This window comes from Papaver somniferum, chromosome 5, assembly GCF_003573695.1.
Source record: "Papaver somniferum cultivar HN1 chromosome 5, ASM357369v1, whole genome shotgun sequence".
NCBI classification, from domain to species: domain Eukaryota; kingdom Viridiplantae; phylum Streptophyta; class Magnoliopsida; order Ranunculales; family Papaveraceae; genus Papaver; species Papaver somniferum.
In genome coordinates, this window is record NC_039362.1 from 125,448,709 (window position 1) to 125,472,119 (window position 23,411).

A 23,411-nucleotide genomic window follows, 5' to 3' on the forward strand; every position below is an offset into this window, starting at 1 on the left:
ACCGTGCCTGGCATAGTGAACCTCTCATGGTGATACCTATGAGTAGAATTATCGGTCTGCACCAGTTTTTTATTTTCTCAACTGTAACAATACGAAACAAAAAAAAAAAATCAACCTCTGATGCTAAAAGCAGATCTTTGATACAAATGTAAAGGCAAATACAGGCTCCTGCAAATGTCTGCAACTAAATATCTCGGTATCTCCATAATAGAGAGGCGTAACAAGAATGACAAACTCTTATCATGTTTGCCATATCAAGAAACTAAACGACAATTTAAGAAGCTGCATTAGAAGCCAAAACAGTGTAATTGATCACATCAAAGCTACCGTAAATTCGTTTAAAAGGAAACTGCATGTTCATCGTTGTGATTACTATATAAACCCCATAGTTCTTCTCCATTAAGCACAGAAAAATCAACTAGGAAACAATATACACACAAACACATACACATCACTTTAGTAAATTCTTGTAAAAGAAAGATGATGAAGGTGTTTTTCTGTGTTGTTGCTGTTCTAGCCATGGCTCATATGATGGTTGAACCAAGCCAAGCAGCCTTTACCTGTACCGATGTTGACCGGTGCCTTGTGCAATGCATGCCGTACTTGGTCGGCACTGCAACTGTGCCTGCTCCAGCATGTTGTGATGGAGTTAAGCAAATCAAAGGGATGGCAGTTACCATCGAAGACAAACGCCAAGCGTGCGGCTGTGTTAAAGATGCGGCTAATAAGTACCAGAACATAAAAGAAGATGCAGCCAGTGGACTCCCTACCAAGTGTGGTGTTCCTCTCTCTTACCCTATCTCCAAAAACATTGACTGCAGCACGTAAGTTATCCATCATAATCTCTGTATATATATCTCCAGAATTTCATAATACCAGGTTACTCAGCTGAGATCCCAAGGATTTTCGCTTAACACAAGAAATTTAACATACGTACTAAACTAAACTCTCTGGGCACTTGCAGGATAAACTAAAGTTGGAGACGCTTTGCTGGAAAATAAAAGGAGGAGAGTATCTGATGTCCCTGCAACTCTTGATCTTTAGATAAATGCTTAATTTGCCAGTTTCATTTAAGAATTATGGCTTTGGTTTTATATGGAATTGCTTTGTAATGGAACTCGAACCATTTCTCGCAGTATAATATTATAAATAAAAAGGACCGTTAAGTCTGCAATGCAGACACTATGATTTCTAGTCTGAAAAAGAAGTGCAGTACTGTAATGTAATAAGGTGGCATGAGCCTCATACATATTGTTGTTTCTGGTATCATAAAAGAGAGATGCTTAACCTAACCTAAAATAAGGTGGCTCGCAAATTGAATTAAAAGTGACTGAATCTGAAACTAAGTTAAAAAACGACAATGCGATCTATAATATGGTGGCTTCACCAGATTTCCCTTGACCTGCAGATTTTGACGCCGATGAGCTAAGAAACGCTTACATGTTGTTTCACAGTAAAACTGCTTCCTTGAGTCTTTTAATAACCGTTCCTTCTCCATCAGTGTGCTGAAAATTGCTTGACAAATTTGTGTGTGTTGTGGAGTAGAAGTACGTCCAAATTCATCAAAACTTATACCAAGCCAATCATAAGCATCTCTATGAATCGCATGGTACTTATCACGAATCTCCTGTGGTGTACAACCTTCTTCTATGCCTTTCGTCTCAGTAGCTGTTCCGTATTCATCAGTTCCGCCAACATAAATCACATTATAACCGAGGCGACGGCAGTGACGAGCAAACACATCCGCACTCCGAACACATCCAATGATTTTTCCCAGATACGAAACGTTATACACACAAGGCAATACCCTTGTAATCAAAACGTTTCCACGGCTGGGAATTGGAAGTTTTGGTGCTTCACTTTCTTGGAGATCTTCCATCGGTATAAACCACGGCAAAGAAAACTACAGGAACTTTGGATTTTCTTGTCAGAGAAGAGGGCAAACTGTTATCTTGATGTTGGAGAAACTCGTTACCTTAATATTATACAGTAACCGTGCATAACAAGGTGTTGATACTTGTCCTAATTTATATTGTCAAATTTGAGGGGACTCAGTTTGTTTGCATCATACTTTGTTATTTAGGGATTTTAGTGCTGGAGTATTACAATTCACTACTTCACTGGGAAGATTTTGTTAGGGATTATAGTGGAGCTAAACTGTCCAAAAATAGCTTCTTTACCAGAGAACCACATTTATATAGCTAATCAGCCACCTCAAGTTTGAATGTCTGAGGCAGAATTACATTCCCTCAATCCAAGGAATGATTTTAATTTTTAGACGGATCCAAAATTTGAGAATATGAATGAATGACTAAGTTGAACAAGATTTGTGTGCAAATAATCATAGTACCATAATGAGCACGTAATGTATCGGGTAATTTGAAATGTTTCTTTTTCTTACAAATGCCAACTAGTACCTCCTCAAGTGTCTATTGTTGAGAACAGTTTACACCTAGTTTCATTTCCTATTAGTATTGGAGTTTTTTGGTTTCCTTGACACTTTCTCGCTTTTCGTATGTACATTTCTTTCACTTGTCATACTCATGGTTCTAGTGCTGGAATAACAACCCTAAAGCAGTTTGGCCAGAAGAAGTTGTTGTGCATTAATTTTTCATGAGTTTGGTCATGCACTCCAACATATGCTCACTAAGGAAGATGAGGGGCTGGTTTCTGGTATTTGGGGGATAGAATGGGATGCTGTTGAATTGCCTTCTCAGTTCATGGAGAATTGGTGTTACCAAAGGTGATGACAATTTTCAAATTATTGTACCTGTTCTGTTATTTCCGAAACTACAATTGATGATTTTTTATTATTCTGTTTAAGCGGAAAAATATATATTATTGAAAAGAAAGGGTTAAAACAGAAATGAATTATTGGAACTGAATTTTGTCAAAGCAAATGTACAGGCCTTGTTTACATATGAACCGTTTCATTTTATGCTATAGGGATACGTTGATGAGCCTTGCGAAACAGTATGAAACTGGAGAGACGCTCCCAGAAGAAGTCTACTTGAAACTTCTTGCAGCAAGGACTTTCCATGCAGGGACACAGAGCCATAGTTGGTACAAATACATGTCCATTTAAAATTTATAGCCATTTCGGAGTCCTTAATATTGAGCCTCACGTATTTCATGAAACAATCAGATTTGGAAGAGACATGTGATTCTTTTCATATATATTAATGTTTGCAGACAGCATTTGCAAGTACAGATTTGGAGCTTCATGGGAGTTACATTCATGGTGGGTCAGAATCCATCTTTGATATTGATCGAAGAGTGGGCGAGAAAACTCAAGTTATTGCACCACTGCCAAAGGATAGGTTTCTTTGTGGTTTTAGTCACATCTCTGCAGGTTTGGAATTTAAGTTATTTGAGGTTATTGCCTTAGTAGCTAGATTTCCTTATCTCCATCCATGTGTTTGAATATTTATTTTTGGATGTGGCAGATGGATATGCAGAAGGACACTACACTTACAGGGTGTTTTTTTGTTTTTTTTTGAGTAGATAACTAGATGTGCAGATCTTTTGTCTAAATTAAGAACTTGCTAGTTTTATTTGTATCTAAAACTGTAAGTTGATCTAAGTTCTACCCCTTATATTACTTGCTTAAACTTACTTGTCTTAATTAAAATTTGCAGAGGAACTCCTTGAAAAGCTTCGAACTGCTTCTTGAGATGCGGCAGTTCAAGGTAAATTTACACTTGTTATTTTTCCAATATTGCATGTTTTGAAGGTTTTGTCTTCTGTTGCATTTTCATGTTTTGAAAGGTTTTTTTCTTTTGTGGTTCCCTTGCAAGTGTTAGGCTTTAAGTCCTTTATTTTATGCTCCCAATGTTAGAATCAGTTATAGAGTACTATTGAAGTATCTTTACGATTATTTATAGTTTACAAGACTTGGTATCTACTCATAACTGAAATATATACGATTTGGGCTGATTACGATTCTCATTTCCTTTAATGCTACCTAGATCTGCAGCATGCCAAGAAGATTATAGTAATTAGGATGGCACACCTTTTGTAGTCTGCAGGAAAATGCATGTCAAGTCGGAAACTTTCTATTCTTTCTTAACTTGTAGAATCCTAAATTTCTATTTTGAATCTATGTATGAAGAACGAACTAACAGGTAAGCAAGTGCTTATCAAGTTGATGGAAGACCTTAGAAAGTTCTCCCAAGAGCAGGGTGCTGTAGAAGCCAATGATTTAAGTCACTGGGACCTCAGCTTTTGGAGTGAGAGACTGCGTGAGTCAAAATATGACATAAACGAGGTATGTGTAACAGGTCTCTCTGAATCTGTTTGAAAATTTCAGCAACTTATTTGGTGTTCATACTATTTGACTTTAGTTTATCTACTAAAGCTTGAACTGGTTGCTACTCACTATTTTGATGTTTCACTAAGTGTATATATACTGCTCCATACATATTGTTGGTTCTTTTTTGATTTTGCCATGTAGCATTTAGAAGGGACATTTTTTAGCATTTAGAAGGGACATTTTTGGAACTCTTATATACGTTAGATTCCTCTAGCATGATCAAAGTCTAGCGACTGGCTAACAGATCAGAAAGGGTAAACTGATTAAGAAAAAAAGGCTTGAAACTAGAATTTCCTTGTGCGTGAGTATTTTATGATATCAATTAGCAAGTAGGCTCTGTAGTGCAAGCTTGATTGAAAATTCGTTACAAACTCAGATGCTTGTTGCTTAACTTCGCTTGATATACAGGAGTTGAGCCCATATTTTTCATTGCCAAAGGTCATGGATGGCCTTTTCAGCCTTGCAAAGAGACCGTTTGACATTGATGTTGAGGCATACCTCGTTTATGAGCCTTGCAAAACACTATGAAACTGGAGAGACACTCCCAGAAGAAGTTTACTTGAAACTTCTTGCAGCAAGGACCTTCCTTGCAAGGCCTTCGCCAGGTCAGCTGGTTCAATACATGTCCGTCTAAAATTTATAGCCATTTTGGAATCCTTAAAATTGAGTCCCCGATCCGTCGCGTATTTCCTGAAACAATCAGTTTAGTTCTGATAAAAATTTACCTATGGACCATAATGTGACGCCATGCCCTTAGGTATTGGGTGAACAAAAAGGTGGTGATTGCATTTGTTACTAGCTAGGGTGGTAGACCGACAAACAGTTAGTGAAGATGGAGAGACATGTAATTCCTTTCATTTTTCTTAAATGTTTTGCAGATAAAATTTGCCAGTACAGATTTGGAGCTTCATGTAAGTTATTTATATCAGTATCTATGTTTCTTATTCCTAGTGTTAGAAATGGTTGCTTTGCAGTCTGTTTGTGTCAAGAAACCTTGTGATGGTAGTATGGGTGTGAAGGTTGCAAAATTACTTAAATAACTTATACTTGCACATCTTGCAACAGGCTGTCAAAGAGACTGACCACAAGTTCCGTGAAACAGTTCTTGCTGTTTGAGGCGGAAAACCACCACTTGAGGTTAGTATTTGTATTTGCAATACAATATGTATGCTTCATTGCATTTTCCTGTTTCTGTTGAATAAATGAAGTGTTTGTTACTATCATCCACCTGACGTCCGCCTTTAGTACGCCAAATATACTTTTTCTTAAGATCTCTCTTTTGGATTTCACAGAATTGTGTTGATTTCAACTTCCACAGAATTTTTCTCAGTCAGTTTCTCCTAAATGAGTTGTATCTAATTATCTTTTTTTTCCCTGTCAGGTCTTTGTTCAGTTCCGAGGGGGTGAACCTTCTCAGGCACAATGGCTTGTTAGTAGCAGCTACGGCGTCTGCTCAGATTGGCATCTCCCATCAATTTCTCTTTTTCATCATACATCAGAACTGTACTCAAGAGTTGGGGTTGTGTTAGAAACCTTTTTATTTACAATCATTTTCCCAACAAAAATCTCTTATTGTCTTTTATTTTCTAGGCTTCAGCTTACTTTCTAGGCTCAACTTACCTGGTGTATATGAATATTTAGTAAGTTTACAGAAAGAAAAAAGGGATGTATGAAAGAAAAAAAATGTTGTTCAAACTGCTGCTAGCTCTACAAAATCGTTGATGCCATTTTCTATTGCTATGCTAAAAGTATGAATTCCTCTTTCAGCAGAAAAAGTTCTGGTGTTTTGATTTCCGATCAGAAAAAGAATGAGCCCATCCATGTTTCTGGTTCGCAAATTGACAGGAATAGAATCATGTTGCATTGAGCTGAGATGCCAATGCAGCAGCAGCAACCTGGTTGTTACAACAAAGAGTAGTAACAAGAGAAACATTTCATTTCTGAACATATATCGTACTCTCACAGTTCCAAGAAATTAACAAATAACTATTAAGAAAAATGATTCAGTAACAGATTTAAGTTACAAAGAGGAAACCATATAGCACTACAATAATATTATGGAACTAGTTTCCAAGCATCTGATAACCAGTAAAGCTTACCAAATGTTATCTTTCCAGTGGACAAGGTTTAATAAATCAAAGTAACAATGCAGTGAAAGCTCATTACTTGCAACTTTCAATTTGGAAGAAAATAACAACAAAATTTTCAAGAAGCATTAACAGAAAGGGACTGAATGCTCACTTAGCAGCACTGGTAGTACTACCAGAATTTTTTTTATGCACTTTAACCTTTTTTACCTTTTTCGGTTTTGGTTTCAGTTCCTTCGAAGCCTCTTTCACTTTTGCTTGAAGTTCCTTCAGAGAGAGAAATAACTCCCCAGGCCGAGATTGCCACTCAGAGGCCTTCTTGGTTAAAACTTTGAGGAACTCCTTGATCAAATTAGGCTGAGATTCAGGAGCACCAGAGGCTTCTTTGCTTTGAGAATATTCTTTTTCTTTGAGAAAATACTTGATCAAATTAAGCTGATACTCGCAAGCCTCTGAGTTTTCATAGCTTTGAACTTTGAGAAAATCATTGATCAAATTAAGATGAGATTCACTAGCATCTGTAGCTTCTTTGCTTAGAGCTTTTAGAAACTCCTTTATCGCATTAAGCATCGAAATCACCTTGAATATCTTGGCACAAGAACGACGGACTTGAGCTCTCCAAGACTGCTTTTTTGGCATATTGGTGATCAGCTTCCAAATCAATTCTGCTAATAACGACATTTGGGCTATCAAGTCTTCCGCCAGAGGACTCTCGTACTCCCCATTCTTTTTGGAAACCAGTGACTTCAAAATTACAGCGAACACCTCGAGTGCTTGGGTTTGCCTGAACTCTGATTTCGCACCAACACATTTCTCTAAGATGAATTTGAAGAGTTTATGCCCAAGCCATGTATGCCTTTGGAAAACTTCTTTTACGAAATCAGGTTTCAATCCTGACTTTTTAGAATCCAAGTACTCCACGAATACATGCTGGAATAGTTCTACAACCTTTTCCAGTTCAGACTTGGAATAATTTCCCGCATGAATGATTTTCAAAAGCCAAAAGGTCGCCTGTTGAGAAAGAGATGTAACCATTTTGTGTCTGGCTAAAGAAGCCTCTTGCTTTTTCGTTGACACATCCACGGAAGAATTCTTTTTCTTGAATAGTTTTGCTGCCAATCTCAAACTTCCACTCAATAAAGATTCTAAAATAGAGAACTGAATATTTTCACCTTTTGGATAATCCTTTGACTTTAAAATTTTCTTCTGCAGAATTCCCCACATCCTCTGATCAAGCTGATCGTTACCATGGCTAGAATGTGGGCTCACAAATGCCCGGGCTAAATATGAGTAAACTGTCACGACCTGGGGATTACCTGAGCGGCAAGAAAACAACAAAAGTGTTAAGAAATATTTAATAATTACTCAACAGGTAAAAAAGGTTAAGTGAGCTATCGTGTGACTTCTATGGAACAAAAACATGACATCCTGATAGTACGAGACTACCATTGTTATCAGTAAAGCTTTGTGTTCTGTATTTGTACCCCACAAAGTTGCTTTATGAAACAAACAGCCCTGTTGACATCTGCTTATCACCAAAAGAAGAAACAAGACAAATGGTTCAAAAGGACTATGAACCATTTGCATTTCACAGTCTCACCTAGAACCAATGCTTGACTAGTTTTACAAGTGAAAAGTTACCTAAGGGCATCTAACTAGCAAGCCGCTAAACAACGTCAAAATATCCTATCGGTTACCAAAGAACAGTAAAAATCTGAGACAAGTAGTCGAGAAGACCCAGCTTGCAGGAATGTGAAAATTCAACACACTAGTAGGGCCCGTACTATCCAAAAGTAGACGAGCAACTACGAGATAATTACCAATAGCTTTGGTAAAAAAAAAAAAAAAACTTTTTCTAAACCTAATATGTGTTCGTGATAGACCATAGACGCAAACCTACTAGGATTCTACCTGCTTATAAGTAAGAAGAATAACACTTGCCTGGATTTTCATGTAGGTAAATTTCAAGCAACGAGAGGACACGAAGTTTGAATGACACAAGCTGGGACTTAGCAGTTTCACCACCATCGAGCTGATTCTTCTTCTCCTTAAAAATTTTAACAAGGTACGAATCCATCCGAAACATTGCATCATCGTCCATCCCGCTATCAGAATCATCAGAGTTATCAGCTAATTCTTTACTAGCAGCTGCCTTAATGCGGGCCGCTACTTCGGAGTCATCAGCAGAGTCATCACTGTCAACAGTCTCTTCTACCTCATCTTCATCTTCACCATCATCCTCTTCTTCTTCAATATTTAAGAAATCTTCCTCCTCATCATCCTCATCCTCATCGTCAGCGTCTGCTGCCTGATGCCTGGCTGGTTTGAGATCTTTCCTGATTACCTGTAACATCCGAAGAAGACCATCTTCTGTAATGTCATTGCAACAGTGCTTGAAAACCTGCACACAACAAACCCAAAATGATTACATGAGGTGGAGAAAGTTACATAGTTTAACATGTATTCATTCTTTTGAACCAGTAAGTTAGTTTTTAATTTTATTCAACCATATTGTTGAACCTACCTGCTCAACAGCCAAACGCAAAGGAGGGGAGGATTGAGGTAATAAAGACAGAAGAGCATCCACTAGAACATCAAACAGTTCTGGTTCTGGAGTCTCACTATCATCCATAACATCGTCTACCGACTCAAGAAAATCAGGAGAAGGATATGATTTTCGGCAACAGATAACGAGTTGAAAGGCAGCTTCAAAGAACTCCTCAGGTCGTAGAAGTACTTGGAGCAGCAACTGTATAAGCAAGTAACGCAGAGCATGAAGTTTATCTGCCTCTTTCCTGGGACCGATTTTTTTTTCCTGCATTGCACAGGACACAAAACTTAGAAAAGAAAATCTATTTTCCCAGATATAATGTATAATGGCATTTTACTTTCTAAGACGTAGCAATTCCAATGACAAAAATCCATCTAAGGACACATTAAACCAGAACCAGGTTCACCACCAGGTTCACCACCTAATAAACACAGATAAACAAACAATCTTATCCAACCTGAGTTGTTCAAAAATTTTATTTCAATATTACACAACTATTTAACTTGAATTGACTGTTGTTGTCAATAGTAATGCTCCTATAGAATCACAATTACCCTAATTCACGAACCCTATTACCTACCAAAACCATGTTGCATTTGCATCTTAATAACAGAAGAAAATGTGCCGAATCAGAAACAGAAGCTTAAATAATGGCAAGAAAACCACTTGCAAGCTAAAAACTAAGATACCAAGCATACAAGACATAAAATGGCAGCTTACATTCACAACAAGAAAAGCAGAAATAGCAGAAGTCCTAAATTGAAATCAAAGTATACATGTTCAATCCTAAACGATGATACCCATTCGATGAAACACTAAACTTAGTTTGCTGAATCACTGAACTAAATACAATCATTGGTATTGAAAGATGCTAAACTACACAGTATATCATCTTCAGTATTGAAAAATGACACCAATTACCAATTACTAAAACTAAATACAATCATTGGTATTGAAAGATGCTAAACTACACAGTATATCATCTTCAGTATTGAAAAATGACACCAATTACCAATTACTAAAATCCATCTGTGGACACATTAAATCGAAATCCCATACTCGTGATAACCTTAAGAATCATCAAAAAAAAATTAGATGTACACATTCTGCTTCCTAATACTAAACTGAAACATCATTAGTCATCCAAACCCAAGATTGGGCATAAGTTCCAACTAACCACCACCAGTTGATCTGTGTACTTTTGGTATCAACTCAGACACCCAAGTCAACCTTATGTATAATACCTGAGTCGTTCATATTCTACCTGTACACAACTATTCAACTTGGATTGTTGGTATAGTAATCCCCCTAAATGTATCACAAGTTACCCTAATCACAAGCCATATTTGCACCTTCAATACAGAAGATAATTTTCAAATCTGAAAAAAAAAAAAGTTCACAACAGAAATAAATTACCTCTTGAGAAAGGTGAGTTTCCATTTCCTGCAGTTTCTTGAATGCTTTGCCATCCACGTCATTTAAGGGCCTATATATTGAAATAGAAGGGATATTGCATAGTGTACTGAGGAATCGCATGAAGTATAAACCCAAGTCATTTGGCTCAGAGACACTCAAGGGAGAGGGCGAGTCTACTCCTTTTTGAGAGGACGAGGCTTCTCCTTTCTGAGTGTTTGCTAGTAACAACTGCAGCTGCTCTATACAAAGCCGGCGCAAAGCAGTTGAGGTAGCAACCTTTGGCCATTTAAACTTCTCCTGCAACTCAAATGATGTCACTTCGCAACCAAGGGACGCAGAAAACAAACCCTGGATGGCTAGAAATTTGAGAATCTCTTTCCGCACCCGAAACTTTGCCTCCGTATCTAGTGTCAGATCCTTGATAACCCTAGGAAGAGAATCTACAACCCAACTCTTTAAAGAATCTTGGTCCCCCATTAGAGCAGAATCTCTATCCTCAATCGAGCCCATGTCAGAATTGTCATCTGTTGTCTGGTCCGAAGGTTCTTCTGATGCCGCTCCTTCATCCACAAACATGCTAACCAAATTTTGGACAAACACCATGCAACCCGATTCTGAATTGAACTCTCCGACCAAATCTTTGACTGTTCTAGTTCTGGTTATGCAATCAAATCTTCCATTGCTGTGTTTCTGTAGGGCCACGATAACTGCAATTCGGCGATCATCATCATTCTTCACCCAATCAGCTATCTCCTTCAAAAAACATTGTGCACTCTTATATAGCCAGGAACCTTGGGTTGAGAGGATATCCATCAAACAGTGCACTAGCTTATGAGAGAAGACAATCTGGATACACGATGCAGGTAACCTTGGTAAGAGAAGTAGCACAGTACTGAAAGCCAAGTTTTTTCGATCATGGGAAGATAGAAGCAGAGATCCTTCTATAACAATCTCGCAAAAACATCGAAGATTCTTCACGACCTCTTCCTCTGAAGAACTAGACTTGCGACTCTTTTTATGCTTTTTGCTGGAACTTGAACTGGAAGTTACATCTTCCTCTTGTGTTAATGTATCTGGGAGGAGTACATTTATTAAAACAGACCACAGACTGTGAATTCGAGGCTGACAAAAGGTTGATTCCTACAAGATTCACAAAATAAGGTCAAGACTGACGAACTCTATTCTTCTCACAGGCACCTAAACGACCCACTATGCTTATATATTCTACACATCCATATTTGCAGGATAAGCTTTTGGAATACCTTAAAGCATGGGACGAGAGAGTTCAGATGCTCAGCGGTAAACATCTTGTTTGGGCCAAATGGTTGTGGCAAAAGTCCACCGAATATATCACTGTCCGAAGAAATCTTTTCTCTTAACTTCAAGGCTAGAAGTAATGCTTCAGGATTTCCAACCTCCATTGCACTTTTGAACCACTCCATCATGCCTGGCGCTTCAACAACATGACTAGACAATGCTACAACAGGCAACTGCAAGACCAGAAGAAGTATTAGTGCATTTAATAAGAACAAGAACAGACGAACATAATTGTGCTCCCATAACCCACGGAACAGAACTGGAGTAAAATTTGTAATGCATGACAGGAGAAAAAAAAAAAACTTTTGGCTGCTGCAACTTGAAACAAAATGCACAAGTGAGTGTCTAATCAGCTAGGTTAAAAGGGAACACCAATAGGAATCTTGGGCACAATTAGGAGGACAATCCAGAAAAAAAATAATTAACAAAGAGATAACACGTCTCCTATTAGTTTTAAATCAATCAGTTCTGCACTAAGAGATAACAAAGATAATTAACACTTCTCTGGTCATAAAACATGAGACTTCAAAATTCAGCCAAGAACAAACTAATTTAATTGGTTCGTAAACTCCAGTTTTCTTTTCGAAAACAGTCAACATTTTCCCAGATTTTGTTATTTTCTTTTTTCTAACTAGCCTTACTCGGAAAGGACACAGAAAGCAATTTGAACTACTAATAAATCTCTTCTACTGTCATGTCATAAACCCATCACACCTAATCTAGTACCATCTCTACAAATTTAACCTGTCAAATTCCGGCACAATGAGATAAAAACAAATTGTAAATTAAATTAGGGCAAACCAGAACTGAATTTAACTAGACAACAATTATACGGCTCAGGGTTTTACCTGAACAATTTCCTCTGACATTAATACACAGCAAGGCAAAGTATGGTCTCTAGGAAGAATCCTTATCTGGGTTTTTGTTTCAATCCTCATTTGTTCAATAATTCTCCCACCTTTCCCCAACAAACTTCCTACATCCCATATATCATCCAACTTCCTACATAGTTAACATCATTCTTGCTAACTATGTAGTTTTCTTAAAACACAAATTCCTAACTTAAAAGAAGAGAACTTTGACTAACCTTGGCTAATTTCCTTGGTTCCTAAATAGAATTTAAAGGTTGAGCCCCGGACATAGGCCGGGGGCTAGTCTATTTTACAGGATATAACACAGAGTTAGATGCATGAAATTCTCGCACGTTACAAATAGAAAACAAGAAGAGGCAGTCAGATGAAATCTATTTCCGTGGACAAATGCTGAAAACAGAAACGTCTACCTTTTCAGCTAAATCCAAAATCAGAGAGACAGCTGGTTCCCTCAAGTACCGTTTCTTAGAAGCAAGAGCAATAACCAAGCTAGTAAATTCTTTAACACAAGGAGTATCGTTATTAGAGATCCATTCTTCAGCTACACGTCCTGATCTTGTAACAGCACCATAAGCAAAGAGTCGACCCAATAGACAGTCCTTTGCTTCCTAAAAATCCATAAGTAAAAACTCTCAAAAATCTTTCTCACATGTAAGACAATATCAACCTGATCAAATTATTGTTAAAAGAAAGAAACTCATGCCGTCAAATTACCTGTCCCTTCATTGATGAATTAACTTCTAGTATATCTCTTATTAACTTCATCAATGCATCCAATTTAACATCAGGAATTGTTTTAAGAACAACAGTCAACCCCAGCGCAAAGCCTTGTCTAGCACACTTCATACACAACACAGAACATCAAACATGCCACAAGTCAGTAACAACTAACAAGTACCAGTAATATCCAGTCAAAGATTGTAACAACAAAAACGTGTTTCCAAGAAGAGTTGTATCAACATCGTTGAAGCATATAATATTTAGTCGTTAAGCTCTCTCAATCAGCAAATGCACAGAACATTGGCTCCAAACAAACAAAGAATTGACAAAAGCGACACATGTAATCGCCAAATTGTCTACAACACCATCCACTAAACAGTTTCTGTTCACAAAAGTGAATTGAGCCTTGAAACAAAGTGGCTAACCATTCAATATTTACTGTTACGGAGTAAATAGACATGCTAATCACGGATAAAAAAAACAAGAAACATCTAAGCCGAACCAGGATGCACCAACAACCAACACAAAGAAACGAGAAGAGTTGTTAACTCAGAGCATACACATTCAGACTATAACCCACTTGGGAAACAACACCTATGTGATAAGGCCTCAATGGTTCTCCCTATTCATAGATTAAAGGTGGAGGGGGAGTACCCACTCGGGAAACAACACCTATGTGATAAGGCCTCAGTGATTATTCTCCCTATTCATAGATGAAAGGTGGAGGGGGAGTTTTCCACTTCCTACAGCAGAGGCTGTAAGACATCAAATCAAGACCTTACACAATTTTTCAACACAATGCTCCAGTAAGTCACGATTACGTTACTAATATAGTCGCAGAATACTGTAACCATTAAAATTGAAAGTCCCTGCTAAAACGTTAACTAAACAATGCCAATTAACAGTAATTTATAGTCATCTATTTTTAATATATAATCTCCCCCCATCATTAAAACAAAAATTAATAAGACTGTAGCTTAAATAGGTAAAGCCACTAATACAACTACCTATGCAAGATAAAAAAGACCATGAGCCAACTGTATAAAAATGCAACAAATTTAGTGATGGTACCATGAGCCAACTTCTTAGCAAAGACATCAACAGGGAGATGCTAGTATTAAAATAACTACTGATTACCAGGGCAACTAGAATACTGGTGACGTTGGACTTGAATTGCATAAACCATGTCAATTAACTAAAAGTTCTTGTTATCATATATGGTGCAATTGTATTTCCTTAGCATGCCATTAACTAAATTTAGCACATTCATTCATTTAGGCATTAAAAGACCTTGCGGAAGAACCTCAAACCATTTTGCATACCTCTCTAGAAGAAGAAACTCCACGAATAAGACGACGAATGGCATATCTCAAAGAAGAAGCACAATTATCCAACCCATCTTTCTTTTCAGCTTCTAATTGAGACCCATCATCACCCCCTTTCTTCTCCGCCAAATTATACTCCTTTTGAACATCTCTCAACTCTGTAACCAATGTTTCAGTTGCTGCCTCTCTAATCGATGAATCAACAGCTGCTAAATCATTAAAAACACTAATATGAAACACCGGTTTGGAACTCGATGATGATGAGGCAACGGCCGCATCAGTGTTTGCCTGCACTTTGGGAACTTTGACCTTTTTTTCTTCAGTTTTGTGTCTCTCTTTATCCATCTGTTTTCTTTTCTTTCTTCTTTCCATGGGTTTAACAGATACAGGAGCTGCAGCTGCTGGTGATGGTGATGGTTCTGCATCATCTTCTTCTTTTGTTTTCAATGATTTTTTCTTGGGTTTTGGAGAAATAGTTTTAGGTTCTTCTTGTTCATCACTAGAATCATCATCATCATCATCTGAAGTGAGAATTAGATCTTCTGCTTCTTCTATAATTTCATCATCAGAACTAGATTCAGAAATTCTCTTTTTACCACCCATTTTCAGCTCGGAATTCTTCTAATCTGAGGAAAAAAATTAATTGAATCGAAAGAATATTGCTGAAACCAGCCGAAGAGATTAGGGTTTTAGACTTGAGAGTTATGCCCGACGAAGTGGGCTAGGGTTTATAAGATTTTATATTTTGTATTTTTATTTTCCTAGAGTGAAATTCCTATGTTAGCCTTTGGGGGACATAACCGTCTCTGTTTGCCCTTGTGTGTTCGGTTCCGAAAGACAAACTTTTATTTGGGAATTAGACTCGAAATGACTTCGATTTTTGAAGCAAAGTGCCACAGTCTCGCCAAATTTGCTTATGCAAAACAAGATTGCTGGTCTCCTTTGTTTCGTTTACCCATTTCTGTTTCTGTCTGGAAGACGAATTAGTTAGAAGCTGTAAATAATAGATGTATGTTTACTTTCTGGACACAAGGAACCAACGAATCCCCAAAGAAAATTTGATAAGAATATTAAAACTTGGATACAGAAAGCGCAGTGTACAAATTGAAGGGATACTCATGTATTTATGCTCCGTTCTTTTTTACAAATAGTGAATTGCATTGTCATGAATTACATCATGTAAAAAGAGATGGGTTGGCTGATGCTGTGCCAACTTGGACTTCCAGAAGTTCCAGACGCCGCTCCAGGGTATCGAGCTTCTCATTCAAGGAGGCTAGCTTGCTTTTTGTCGTTGCCTCTGAAATGAAGGAAACCATAAGGAATCGGTTTTACATAAAAACAAAGAAAGATGGAACACATAGCATTGGCAGATATTAGCCACTAAGTAAACTGAAGTTTGGGACATTAAACATCCACATCCCGATCAGGAACCATTTAAGAACTGAACAACGAATTGATGGTTTGCGCCGTTAATGGTAAAAGTATATAAAATCAATAAGAACTTCAGAGAAAGGGCATCTCCAAGTTCAAAGACGAATGAAAAGGTAAAGAAAATGAAATTACCTAGTATCGACTTATAAGTAATTCAATATTCTTCCCAAATCAGATGAAATTGAACGAGCATCTCCAAGTTCTAAGGGAGTTTATCTATTGCACTACTACATGCCTAAATACATATCTCTGTAATAAGAGTTTGGTCCTTTGAGGTGTTACATTCAAATCAGTTCTCTTCTTCACAGTTTTCTTAGTTATGCTATTGAATCAAGTTTAGTAAAAGTTGACAACTGATAAGTACACTACATAAGTAAGGAGCCAAGTTCAACAATTGGGTTCTTACGCGTTTTTACATATGAGACGAGACATACATTCTAAAGAAACTTATACATAATCTACATAATATTACTCATTTACAGATGTTTCTTCGGCTGCGTTCTAGCTTTCTTAAAACTAGACTACTGCTATTCATATTGGGTATCTTAAAGTCCTGGACTCACAGCAACTTCCTTTGAGCAAAATGCTTTAGGGTTGTTATTCAGCACTAAAACCATGAATATGACAAGTGAAAGAAATATACATCACCAATCTGTAAAAGTGAGGAAGTTTAAAGAATAAAAAACTCCAATAGTGATCTCTTCTATGATATGCAGTGCTGCAAGGAAAACATCTTGTTTGTACTTTGCAGTGGCTAACATCACCAATCTGTAATAGAACAGTATCGAAACCCTGGTCATCTAATCAGTTCAGGTTAATCTCTGTTTCTCCTTCTTTATTTTACAATCATCTGTATCTGTAATGTATTAAATTGAGGTTCTTGATTACTTTCACTTGTAGTTATCAGTCTTTTGGTTTATCCTGTTACTGTCTTTGTCTAGGGATTGAATTCATTTCATCTGTATTTGTCTAGTGGTCAGGACATTGGACTCTGAATCCATTAACCCGAGTCGAGTTCAAGTCTAGGTAGAACTCAGGATTTGGAGTTCAAGTCTAGGAAGAACCTCAGGTCTAAATTGCAACAAATAGATACTTGAAGAGGTAGCAGTTAGCATTTGTAAGTGAAAGAAACATTTCAAGTCGAAACAACAAATTATCAATAACATTTCGGAGCACCCATCTTTTTACTCTGACCAATTATGTGCTCGCTATGGTGTTGTCATTCTTTGCACACAAATCCCATTCCCCTTATGTCATTCATATTCTCAAATTTTGGAACTGTCCTAAAACTAAAACCATTGTTTACCTTGAGAATGTTATATCTGCCTAACTTGAAGCGGCTGATTAGCTCTATAAATGTGGTTATCTTGTGATGAACCTAGTTTTGAACAGTTTAGAACCACTACAAGAGCTTGTCTAATTGGGTCTCTAATCCTAAGATTAGACCAATTCACCTCCCTAAATCCCTCCTACAGCACAAAATCCTCATAATGAAGTAATGACATTTTAATATTCTGGAATGGTGCTTTTCTAAGGGAGTTTGTATATTGCATTACCAAATGCCTGTATCTATGTAATAAGAGTTTGGTCTTTTGTGGTGTTGCATTCAATTCGGTCCCCTTCTTAACAGTTTTCTTGGTTATGGCATTGAATGAAGTTTAGTACAAGCTGACAACTGATAAGTACACTCGACACATAAGGAGCCAATACATGGGAGTTTATCTACGTATTATCATGATCTCTATGCATCCTAGCTTCTAAAAGTAAAATAAAGCATGGCCGCTACCTTCACCAAGTTCAGCAGTTGGGTTCTTACGTATTTTTACACATGAGACGAGACATACATTATTTAGAAACTTATATCATATTTTACATAATATTACTCATTTACAGAAATTTTTTGGGTCTTTTGCTGTTCGTGTCTCGCATCCTTACAGTTAGACTACAGCTATTCATATTAGGTATCTCAAAATCCTTGACTCACAGCAACTTCCTATGACCGAAATGCTTTTAAGGTTGTTACTCAGCACTAAACCTATGAAAGGCTAGGCAGTTTAAAGAAACAAACAAAAAAAAAAAACTCCAGTAATAATAGGAAATGAAACCAGGTGTAAACTGTTATCAATAATAGACACTTAAAGCAGTACTAGTTCGCATTTGTAAGAGAAAGAAACATCTCACACTGAAACAAGAAATTATTCGTAATGATCCATTACGCGCTCACTATGGTACTGTGATGCTTTGCACATAAATCCAACTTATGTCATTCATATTCTCAAATTTTGAGACTGTCTAAAAATGAAGCTTGGGGGAATGCAGTTCTGCCTTAGACATTCAAACTTGCGGTGGCTGATTAGCTCTATAAATGTGGTTATCTAGTGACTAACCTCCATTTGGGCAGTTTAGAGCCACCACAAGAGGTTCTGCAACCCTAAAATTAGACTTACCAAAATCAACACAAATCCTAGCAGTGACATTTTAATACTCTACGAATGAAAATCCCTAAATAACAACGCATGATGCAAACAAATTGAGTCCCCACAAATTTGAGCAGGACTAGTATCAACACCTTCTTCCCTAGATCTATAATATCAAAGAATGGAAATGAAAAAATGAAAAACAGTGAAAGAAAAGAAGAGGAATACCAAAATTGATGAGGAAATCGAAGAGACGACGAACATTGATTGAGATATTAGAAATGAATTCACGATTCTCCCAGTCTGCTTGAACTGCTATTCCAACGTTTACTGCGTTTGTAATCCCAACTCCTCCACCTCTCGACATCTCTCTCCCTCTCTACTCAATTCTCAATTCGTTTTCTAGGATTACATACAGTTCTAGTTTTAATACGTGGATTGATTGCTTGTAGATCTGGTTTGTTTTGGAGAATTCACAAGACCTTTCTTTCTTTTCAGAGTGAGACAGAAGCTGATGATGAACGAAGAAACTCAGGAGTCAAAATGATGCTGCTATCGACTAACACGAAATGCATACCAAAAAAAAAACAAAAAAGACTAACACGAAATACCGGTGGCTTAAAGCCCGAGCCCATGTGTGCCCGAGGTCAACGGCACTCTATAGTTGGCTGTGACCGCCGAATATGTGTACTAGTCAGGATCCGGGGTCGGTCAGAAAAACCTGTATAGTTTCGAAATTATACTTGGATCCCAAGATTAAAAACTTGAGAATCAAGGAAAAAACAACTTGGGGATCAAGTCATATACTTTCTAGTCCACGTTTCTATTCAGTTTGCGTTTCCTATTTCAGTTTGCTTTCGGTTTCTCGAAAAATCTGTCTAATATCTTACTCAAATTTTTCTTGTGTCTAAAAAACGGCTGCCTGACAACCCTAGTTTATTATAACTATGGAAGATCTGCAAGAATGTAAAAGAAATGCTGCCCCAAAGCTTCCGATTCCCGGCCGTAGAAACGTTTTGATTACAAGTGCGTTGCCATATGTGAATAACGTGCCGCATCTGGGGAACATCATCGGATGTGTTTTGAGTGCGGATGTGTTTGCTCGTTACTGCCGTCTCCGTGGTTACAATGCGATTTATGTGTGCGGAACTGATGAATATGGAACAGCTACTGAAACCAAAGCCATGGAGGAAGGTTGTACACCGCAGGAGATTTGCGACAAGTATCATGCAATACATAGAGATGTTTATGAGTGGTTTGATACAAGTTTTGATGAGTTTGGGCGCACTTCTACTCCGCAACAGACACAAATCTGCCAAGCAATTTTCAACAAACTCATGGAGAGGAAACGGTTACTAGAAGACTCGATGAATCAGTTTTATTGCCAAAAATGTGAGCGTTTCTTAGCTGATCGGCTAGTGGAAGGCACCTGTCCTAGACCAACATGTGATTATGATTCTGCAAGAGGTGATCAGTGTGAAAAATGTTGAAACCTTTTGAATTCGACAGAGCTGAAGGATCCGAAGTGCAAGGTATGCCGAAACACTCCGCGGATTCGCAAGACAGACCACTTGTTTCTAGACATTCCGTCTCTGGAGGAGGAACTGGTTAAGTATATTGACACAACATCCGTGGATGGATCGTGGAGCCAGAATGCAATTCAAGCTACAAAGGCATGGCTAAAAGAGGGACTGAAACCAAGGTGTATCACCAGAGATCTTAAATGGGGGGTTCCTGTTCCGCATGAGGATTACAAGGACAAGGTTTTCTATGTTTGGTTTGACGCGCCTATTGGTTACATTTCGATAACATCATGCTACACTTCTGATTGGGAGCAGTGGTGGAAGAATCCGGAAAATGTAGAGCTTTATCAGTTTATGGGGAAGGACAATGTGCCATTTCATACGATCATGTTTCCGTTGTGTCTTTTCGGAACTGGCGAGAACTGGACGAAAATGAAGACTGTTAGTGTTACAGAATATTTGAATTATGAAGCAGGGAAGTTCTCCAAGAGTAAAGGTATCGGAGTATTCGGTAATGATGCGAAAGACACAAGGATTCCTTCAGAAGTATGGAGATACTATTTGTTGACGAATAGGCCGGAGGTGTCAGATACTGAATTTACATGGACGGATTTGCAAGCAAAACTCAAAAGCGAATTGCTTGCTAACTTGGGAAATTTTATTAACCGTGTCTTGAGCTTCATTGCCAAACCTGCAGGGTTAGGTTATGGTTCTATTGTACCTGATGCTGCAGATGCAGAATCACACTCTTTGACAAAGGCGTTGGCGGAGAAAGTTGGAGACTATGTGGAGCAATATGTTGAAGCTATGGAGAAGGTTAAACTTAAGCAAGGCCTGAAAACTGCAATGAGCATTTCAAGCGAAGGAAACTGCTATCTGCAAGCTAGCCAGTTCTGGAAACTTTACAAAGAAGATCCAGCCTCGTGTGCCGTTGTTATGAGAACTTCTGTTGGGTTAGTCTATATTCTAGCAACTCTTTTGGAACCATTTATGCCATCCATTTCTGTTGAGGTAGTGAAACAGCTCAATTTGCCTGGTGAAATATCACTCTCACTAAGCGATGAAAATGGAGATATAGATAGGGCAAGAAGACCCTGGGAGATTGTACCTTCTGGACACAAAATTGGGACGCCTAAGCCACTTTTTAAAGAACTGAAAGATGAAGAAGTGAAGTTCTTCAGGGAGAAGTTTGCTGGAAGTCAAGCTGACAGAAAGATTAAGGCTGATGAAGCTGATGAAAAAAAAGTGGCCGACCAGCTGAAGAAAATGAAGCTATCTGATGCAAAGAAACAAAAGGCATCAAAATCTGCAGGTCAAGGGAAATCTGGTGAAGCCACCATATAATAGATTGCGATATCGTTTTTATTTTATAACTAAGATGTGTCTCATATTTTACCACAGTGGGTGTCGAACTACTGTTTGGAAAATATTAATGAAATTTGTACTACTTATGCTATGCGTTTTTCTTACTTTACGGCTTTGTTCCTTACTTCTCTTTGTTGTTATATGCATCATTCATTATTTTTTACGGTTTGTGCTATCACACAGCCAATTAGCTGATTATGATCCATATTACATGTTGGAAAATCTCAAGAAAGAACTATTTAGTTTTTCTTAATTTCTTGTCAGAAGTATTTCGGTTCAACTTAAGTTCAGTCACACAGCTTAAATTCTCCCTCCTTGTAAGAATCGCATTGTACACAAGCGCATATGGACAATGTTTTTGTTCAACAGCTTGCTAGTTCTGTAACTCCAAATTGCTGTTGTTTCCAGGGATATATGTGCTGAAGAATTGGTGAAGCGCAAGTTACCAGGGTATGTCATACTACATTACTACTCTTGCAATGGTTACCAATGGATGTGTGAACCTATGTGCACCTTCGTGAGCAACCGACAGAACAATGAGATTTTTCAGAGATGTGTTAGAGGCTTGGTGGCTAATATAATTTATACCTACTATTCAACCTGCTCTACAGGAGATAACCCTTCAATCTGTCTGACGTAAATTTGAAAACACACACGCCATGATACTCAGTTTTTATCTCGCAATAGATAAGGGCACAGTTTGTTCAGTTTTATTCTCATACCTCACCTGCCCTGTCCTCAATGCTGCTATTTTTTCAATTGGCACTTCAGAATTCTATTCCATTTGTGAAATATTCATGAAAAATGTAAATTCTTGTCAGAACTATTTAGTTTCAAGTTCAGTCACTGCTAATTTGATAAAATGTAAGGCGAACTAGGTTGCTGCTGCGTTGGCATCTCAGCTCAATGCAACATGATGATCCTATATTCATGTCAAGTTGAGAACCACCATATGTTTTGGTTATGCATCTCTCTTATGATACCGGGAACAATATGTATGGGGCTCATGCATAATGCACTTCTTTTTCTGATCGGAAAGCAAAGTGTCTACAATAATGCAGACTTAACAGACCTTTATTTATAATATTTTACTGGGAGAGATGGTTCGAGTGGACCGTAACTCCATTACAAAGCAATTACATGTAAAACCAAAACCATACTGAAATAAAACTGGCTAATTAAGCATTTATCAGATACTTCTCTTCCTTTATTTTCCAGCAAAGAGTCTCCAACTTTAGTTGATCCTGCAAGTGTGCAGAGTGTTTAGTTTTAGTATGCACGTATATCGAATTTCTTGTGTTAAGCGGAAAAAAAATTAATCCTTGGAATCTCAGCTGAGTAGTATGATATTATGAAATTCTGGAGATTATGTGTAAGATATATACAAGTTAAGATAACTTAATTAGCTGAGATTATGCTCGATAACTTACGTGCTGCAGTCGATGTTTTTGGAGATGGGGTAAGAGAGAGGAACACCGCACTTGGCAGGGAGTCCACTGGCTGCATCTTCTTTTATGTTCTGGTACTTATTAGCGGCGTCTTTAACGCAGCCGCATGCTTGGCGTTTGTCTTCGATGGTAGTTGCCATTGCTTTGATTTGCTTAACTCCATCACAACATGCTTGAACAGGCACAGCTGCAGTGCCGACCAAGTATGGCATGCACTGCACAAGGCACCGGTCAACATCGGTACAGGTAAAGGCTGCTTGGGTTGGTTCAACCATCATTTGAGCCATGGCTAGAACAACAACAACACAGAAAAACACCTTCATCATTTTTCTTTTAAGAAAATTCGCTAAAGTAGTATACAGTATATGTGTTTGTGTGTATATTGTTTACTAGTTGATTTTGCTGTGCTTACTGGAGAAGAGCTATGGGGTTTATATAGTAGTCACAACGACGAACATCCAATATCTTTCTGAACCAATTTACGGTAGCTTTGGTGTGATCAGTTATGCTCTTTTGGCATGTAATTCAGCTTCTTAAATTGTCATTTAGTTACTTGGTATAGCAAATATGATAGAGTTTGTTATTCTTGTTGCACCTCTCCATTATGGAGATACCTTGCTTTTTTAT

At 37.8% G+C, this 23,411-nt stretch overlaps 4 protein-coding genes, 1 long non-coding RNA gene and 1 pseudogene across 5 annotated transcripts; 3 read left to right on the forward strand and 3 right to left on the reverse strand.

The window, feature by feature from the left end:
• The first annotated feature begins 480 nt into the window (after positions 1-480).
• Positions 481-974, forward strand: LOC113279551 (non-specific lipid-transfer protein B-like). Its single transcript, XM_026528240.1, has 2 exons — positions 481-824; positions 965-974. The coding sequence occupies exons 1-2, from the start codon at positions 481-483 to the stop codon at positions 972-974; spliced, it is 354 nt and encodes a 117-aa protein (XP_026384025.1).
• A 1,593-nt stretch (positions 975-2,567) lies between these two features.
• LOC113277774 lies at positions 2,568-3,345 on the forward strand. The gene is made up of 3 exons (XR_003325137.1): positions 2,568-2,743; positions 2,947-3,063; positions 3,193-3,345. It is a non-coding gene; the product is annotated as an uncharacterized LOC113277774 (long non-coding RNA).
• Positions 3,346-6,277: 2,932 nt separating this feature from the next.
• On the reverse strand, positions 6,278-15,304 carry LOC113282614 (rDNA transcriptional regulator pol5-like). Its single transcript, XM_026531658.1, has 8 exons — positions 14,598-15,304; positions 13,270-13,395; positions 12,966-13,163; positions 11,629-11,856; positions 10,367-11,506; positions 8,924-9,214; positions 8,341-8,800; positions 6,278-7,715 (listed from the first exon to the last, which is right to left on the reverse strand). Exons 1-8 carry the CDS (start codon positions 15,201-15,203, stop codon positions 6,550-6,552), a joined length of 4,215 nt encoding a protein of 1,404 aa, XP_026387443.1. The 5' UTR covers positions 15,204-15,304; the 3' UTR covers positions 6,278-6,549.
• Positions 15,305-15,642: 338 nt separating this feature from the next.
• Positions 15,643-19,026, reverse strand: LOC113282617 (protein BRICK 1-like). The gene is made up of 2 exons (XM_026531660.1): positions 18,677-19,026; positions 15,643-15,897 (listed from the first exon to the last, which is right to left on the reverse strand). Exons 1-2 carry the CDS (start codon positions 18,813-18,815, stop codon positions 15,776-15,778), a joined length of 261 nt encoding a protein of 86 aa, XP_026387445.1. The 5' UTR covers positions 18,816-19,026; the 3' UTR covers positions 15,643-15,775.
• A 337-nt stretch (positions 19,027-19,363) lies between these two features.
• LOC113282616 lies at positions 19,364-21,440 on the forward strand (annotated as a pseudogene).
• A 1,322-nt stretch (positions 21,441-22,762) lies between these two features.
• LOC113279552 (non-specific lipid-transfer protein B-like) lies at positions 22,763-23,071 on the reverse strand. The gene has a single exon (XM_026528241.1). The coding sequence runs from the start codon at positions 23,069-23,071 to the stop codon at positions 22,763-22,765; it is 309 nt and encodes a 102-aa protein (XP_026384026.1).
• Between the last annotated feature and the right edge of the window lie 340 nt (positions 23,072-23,411).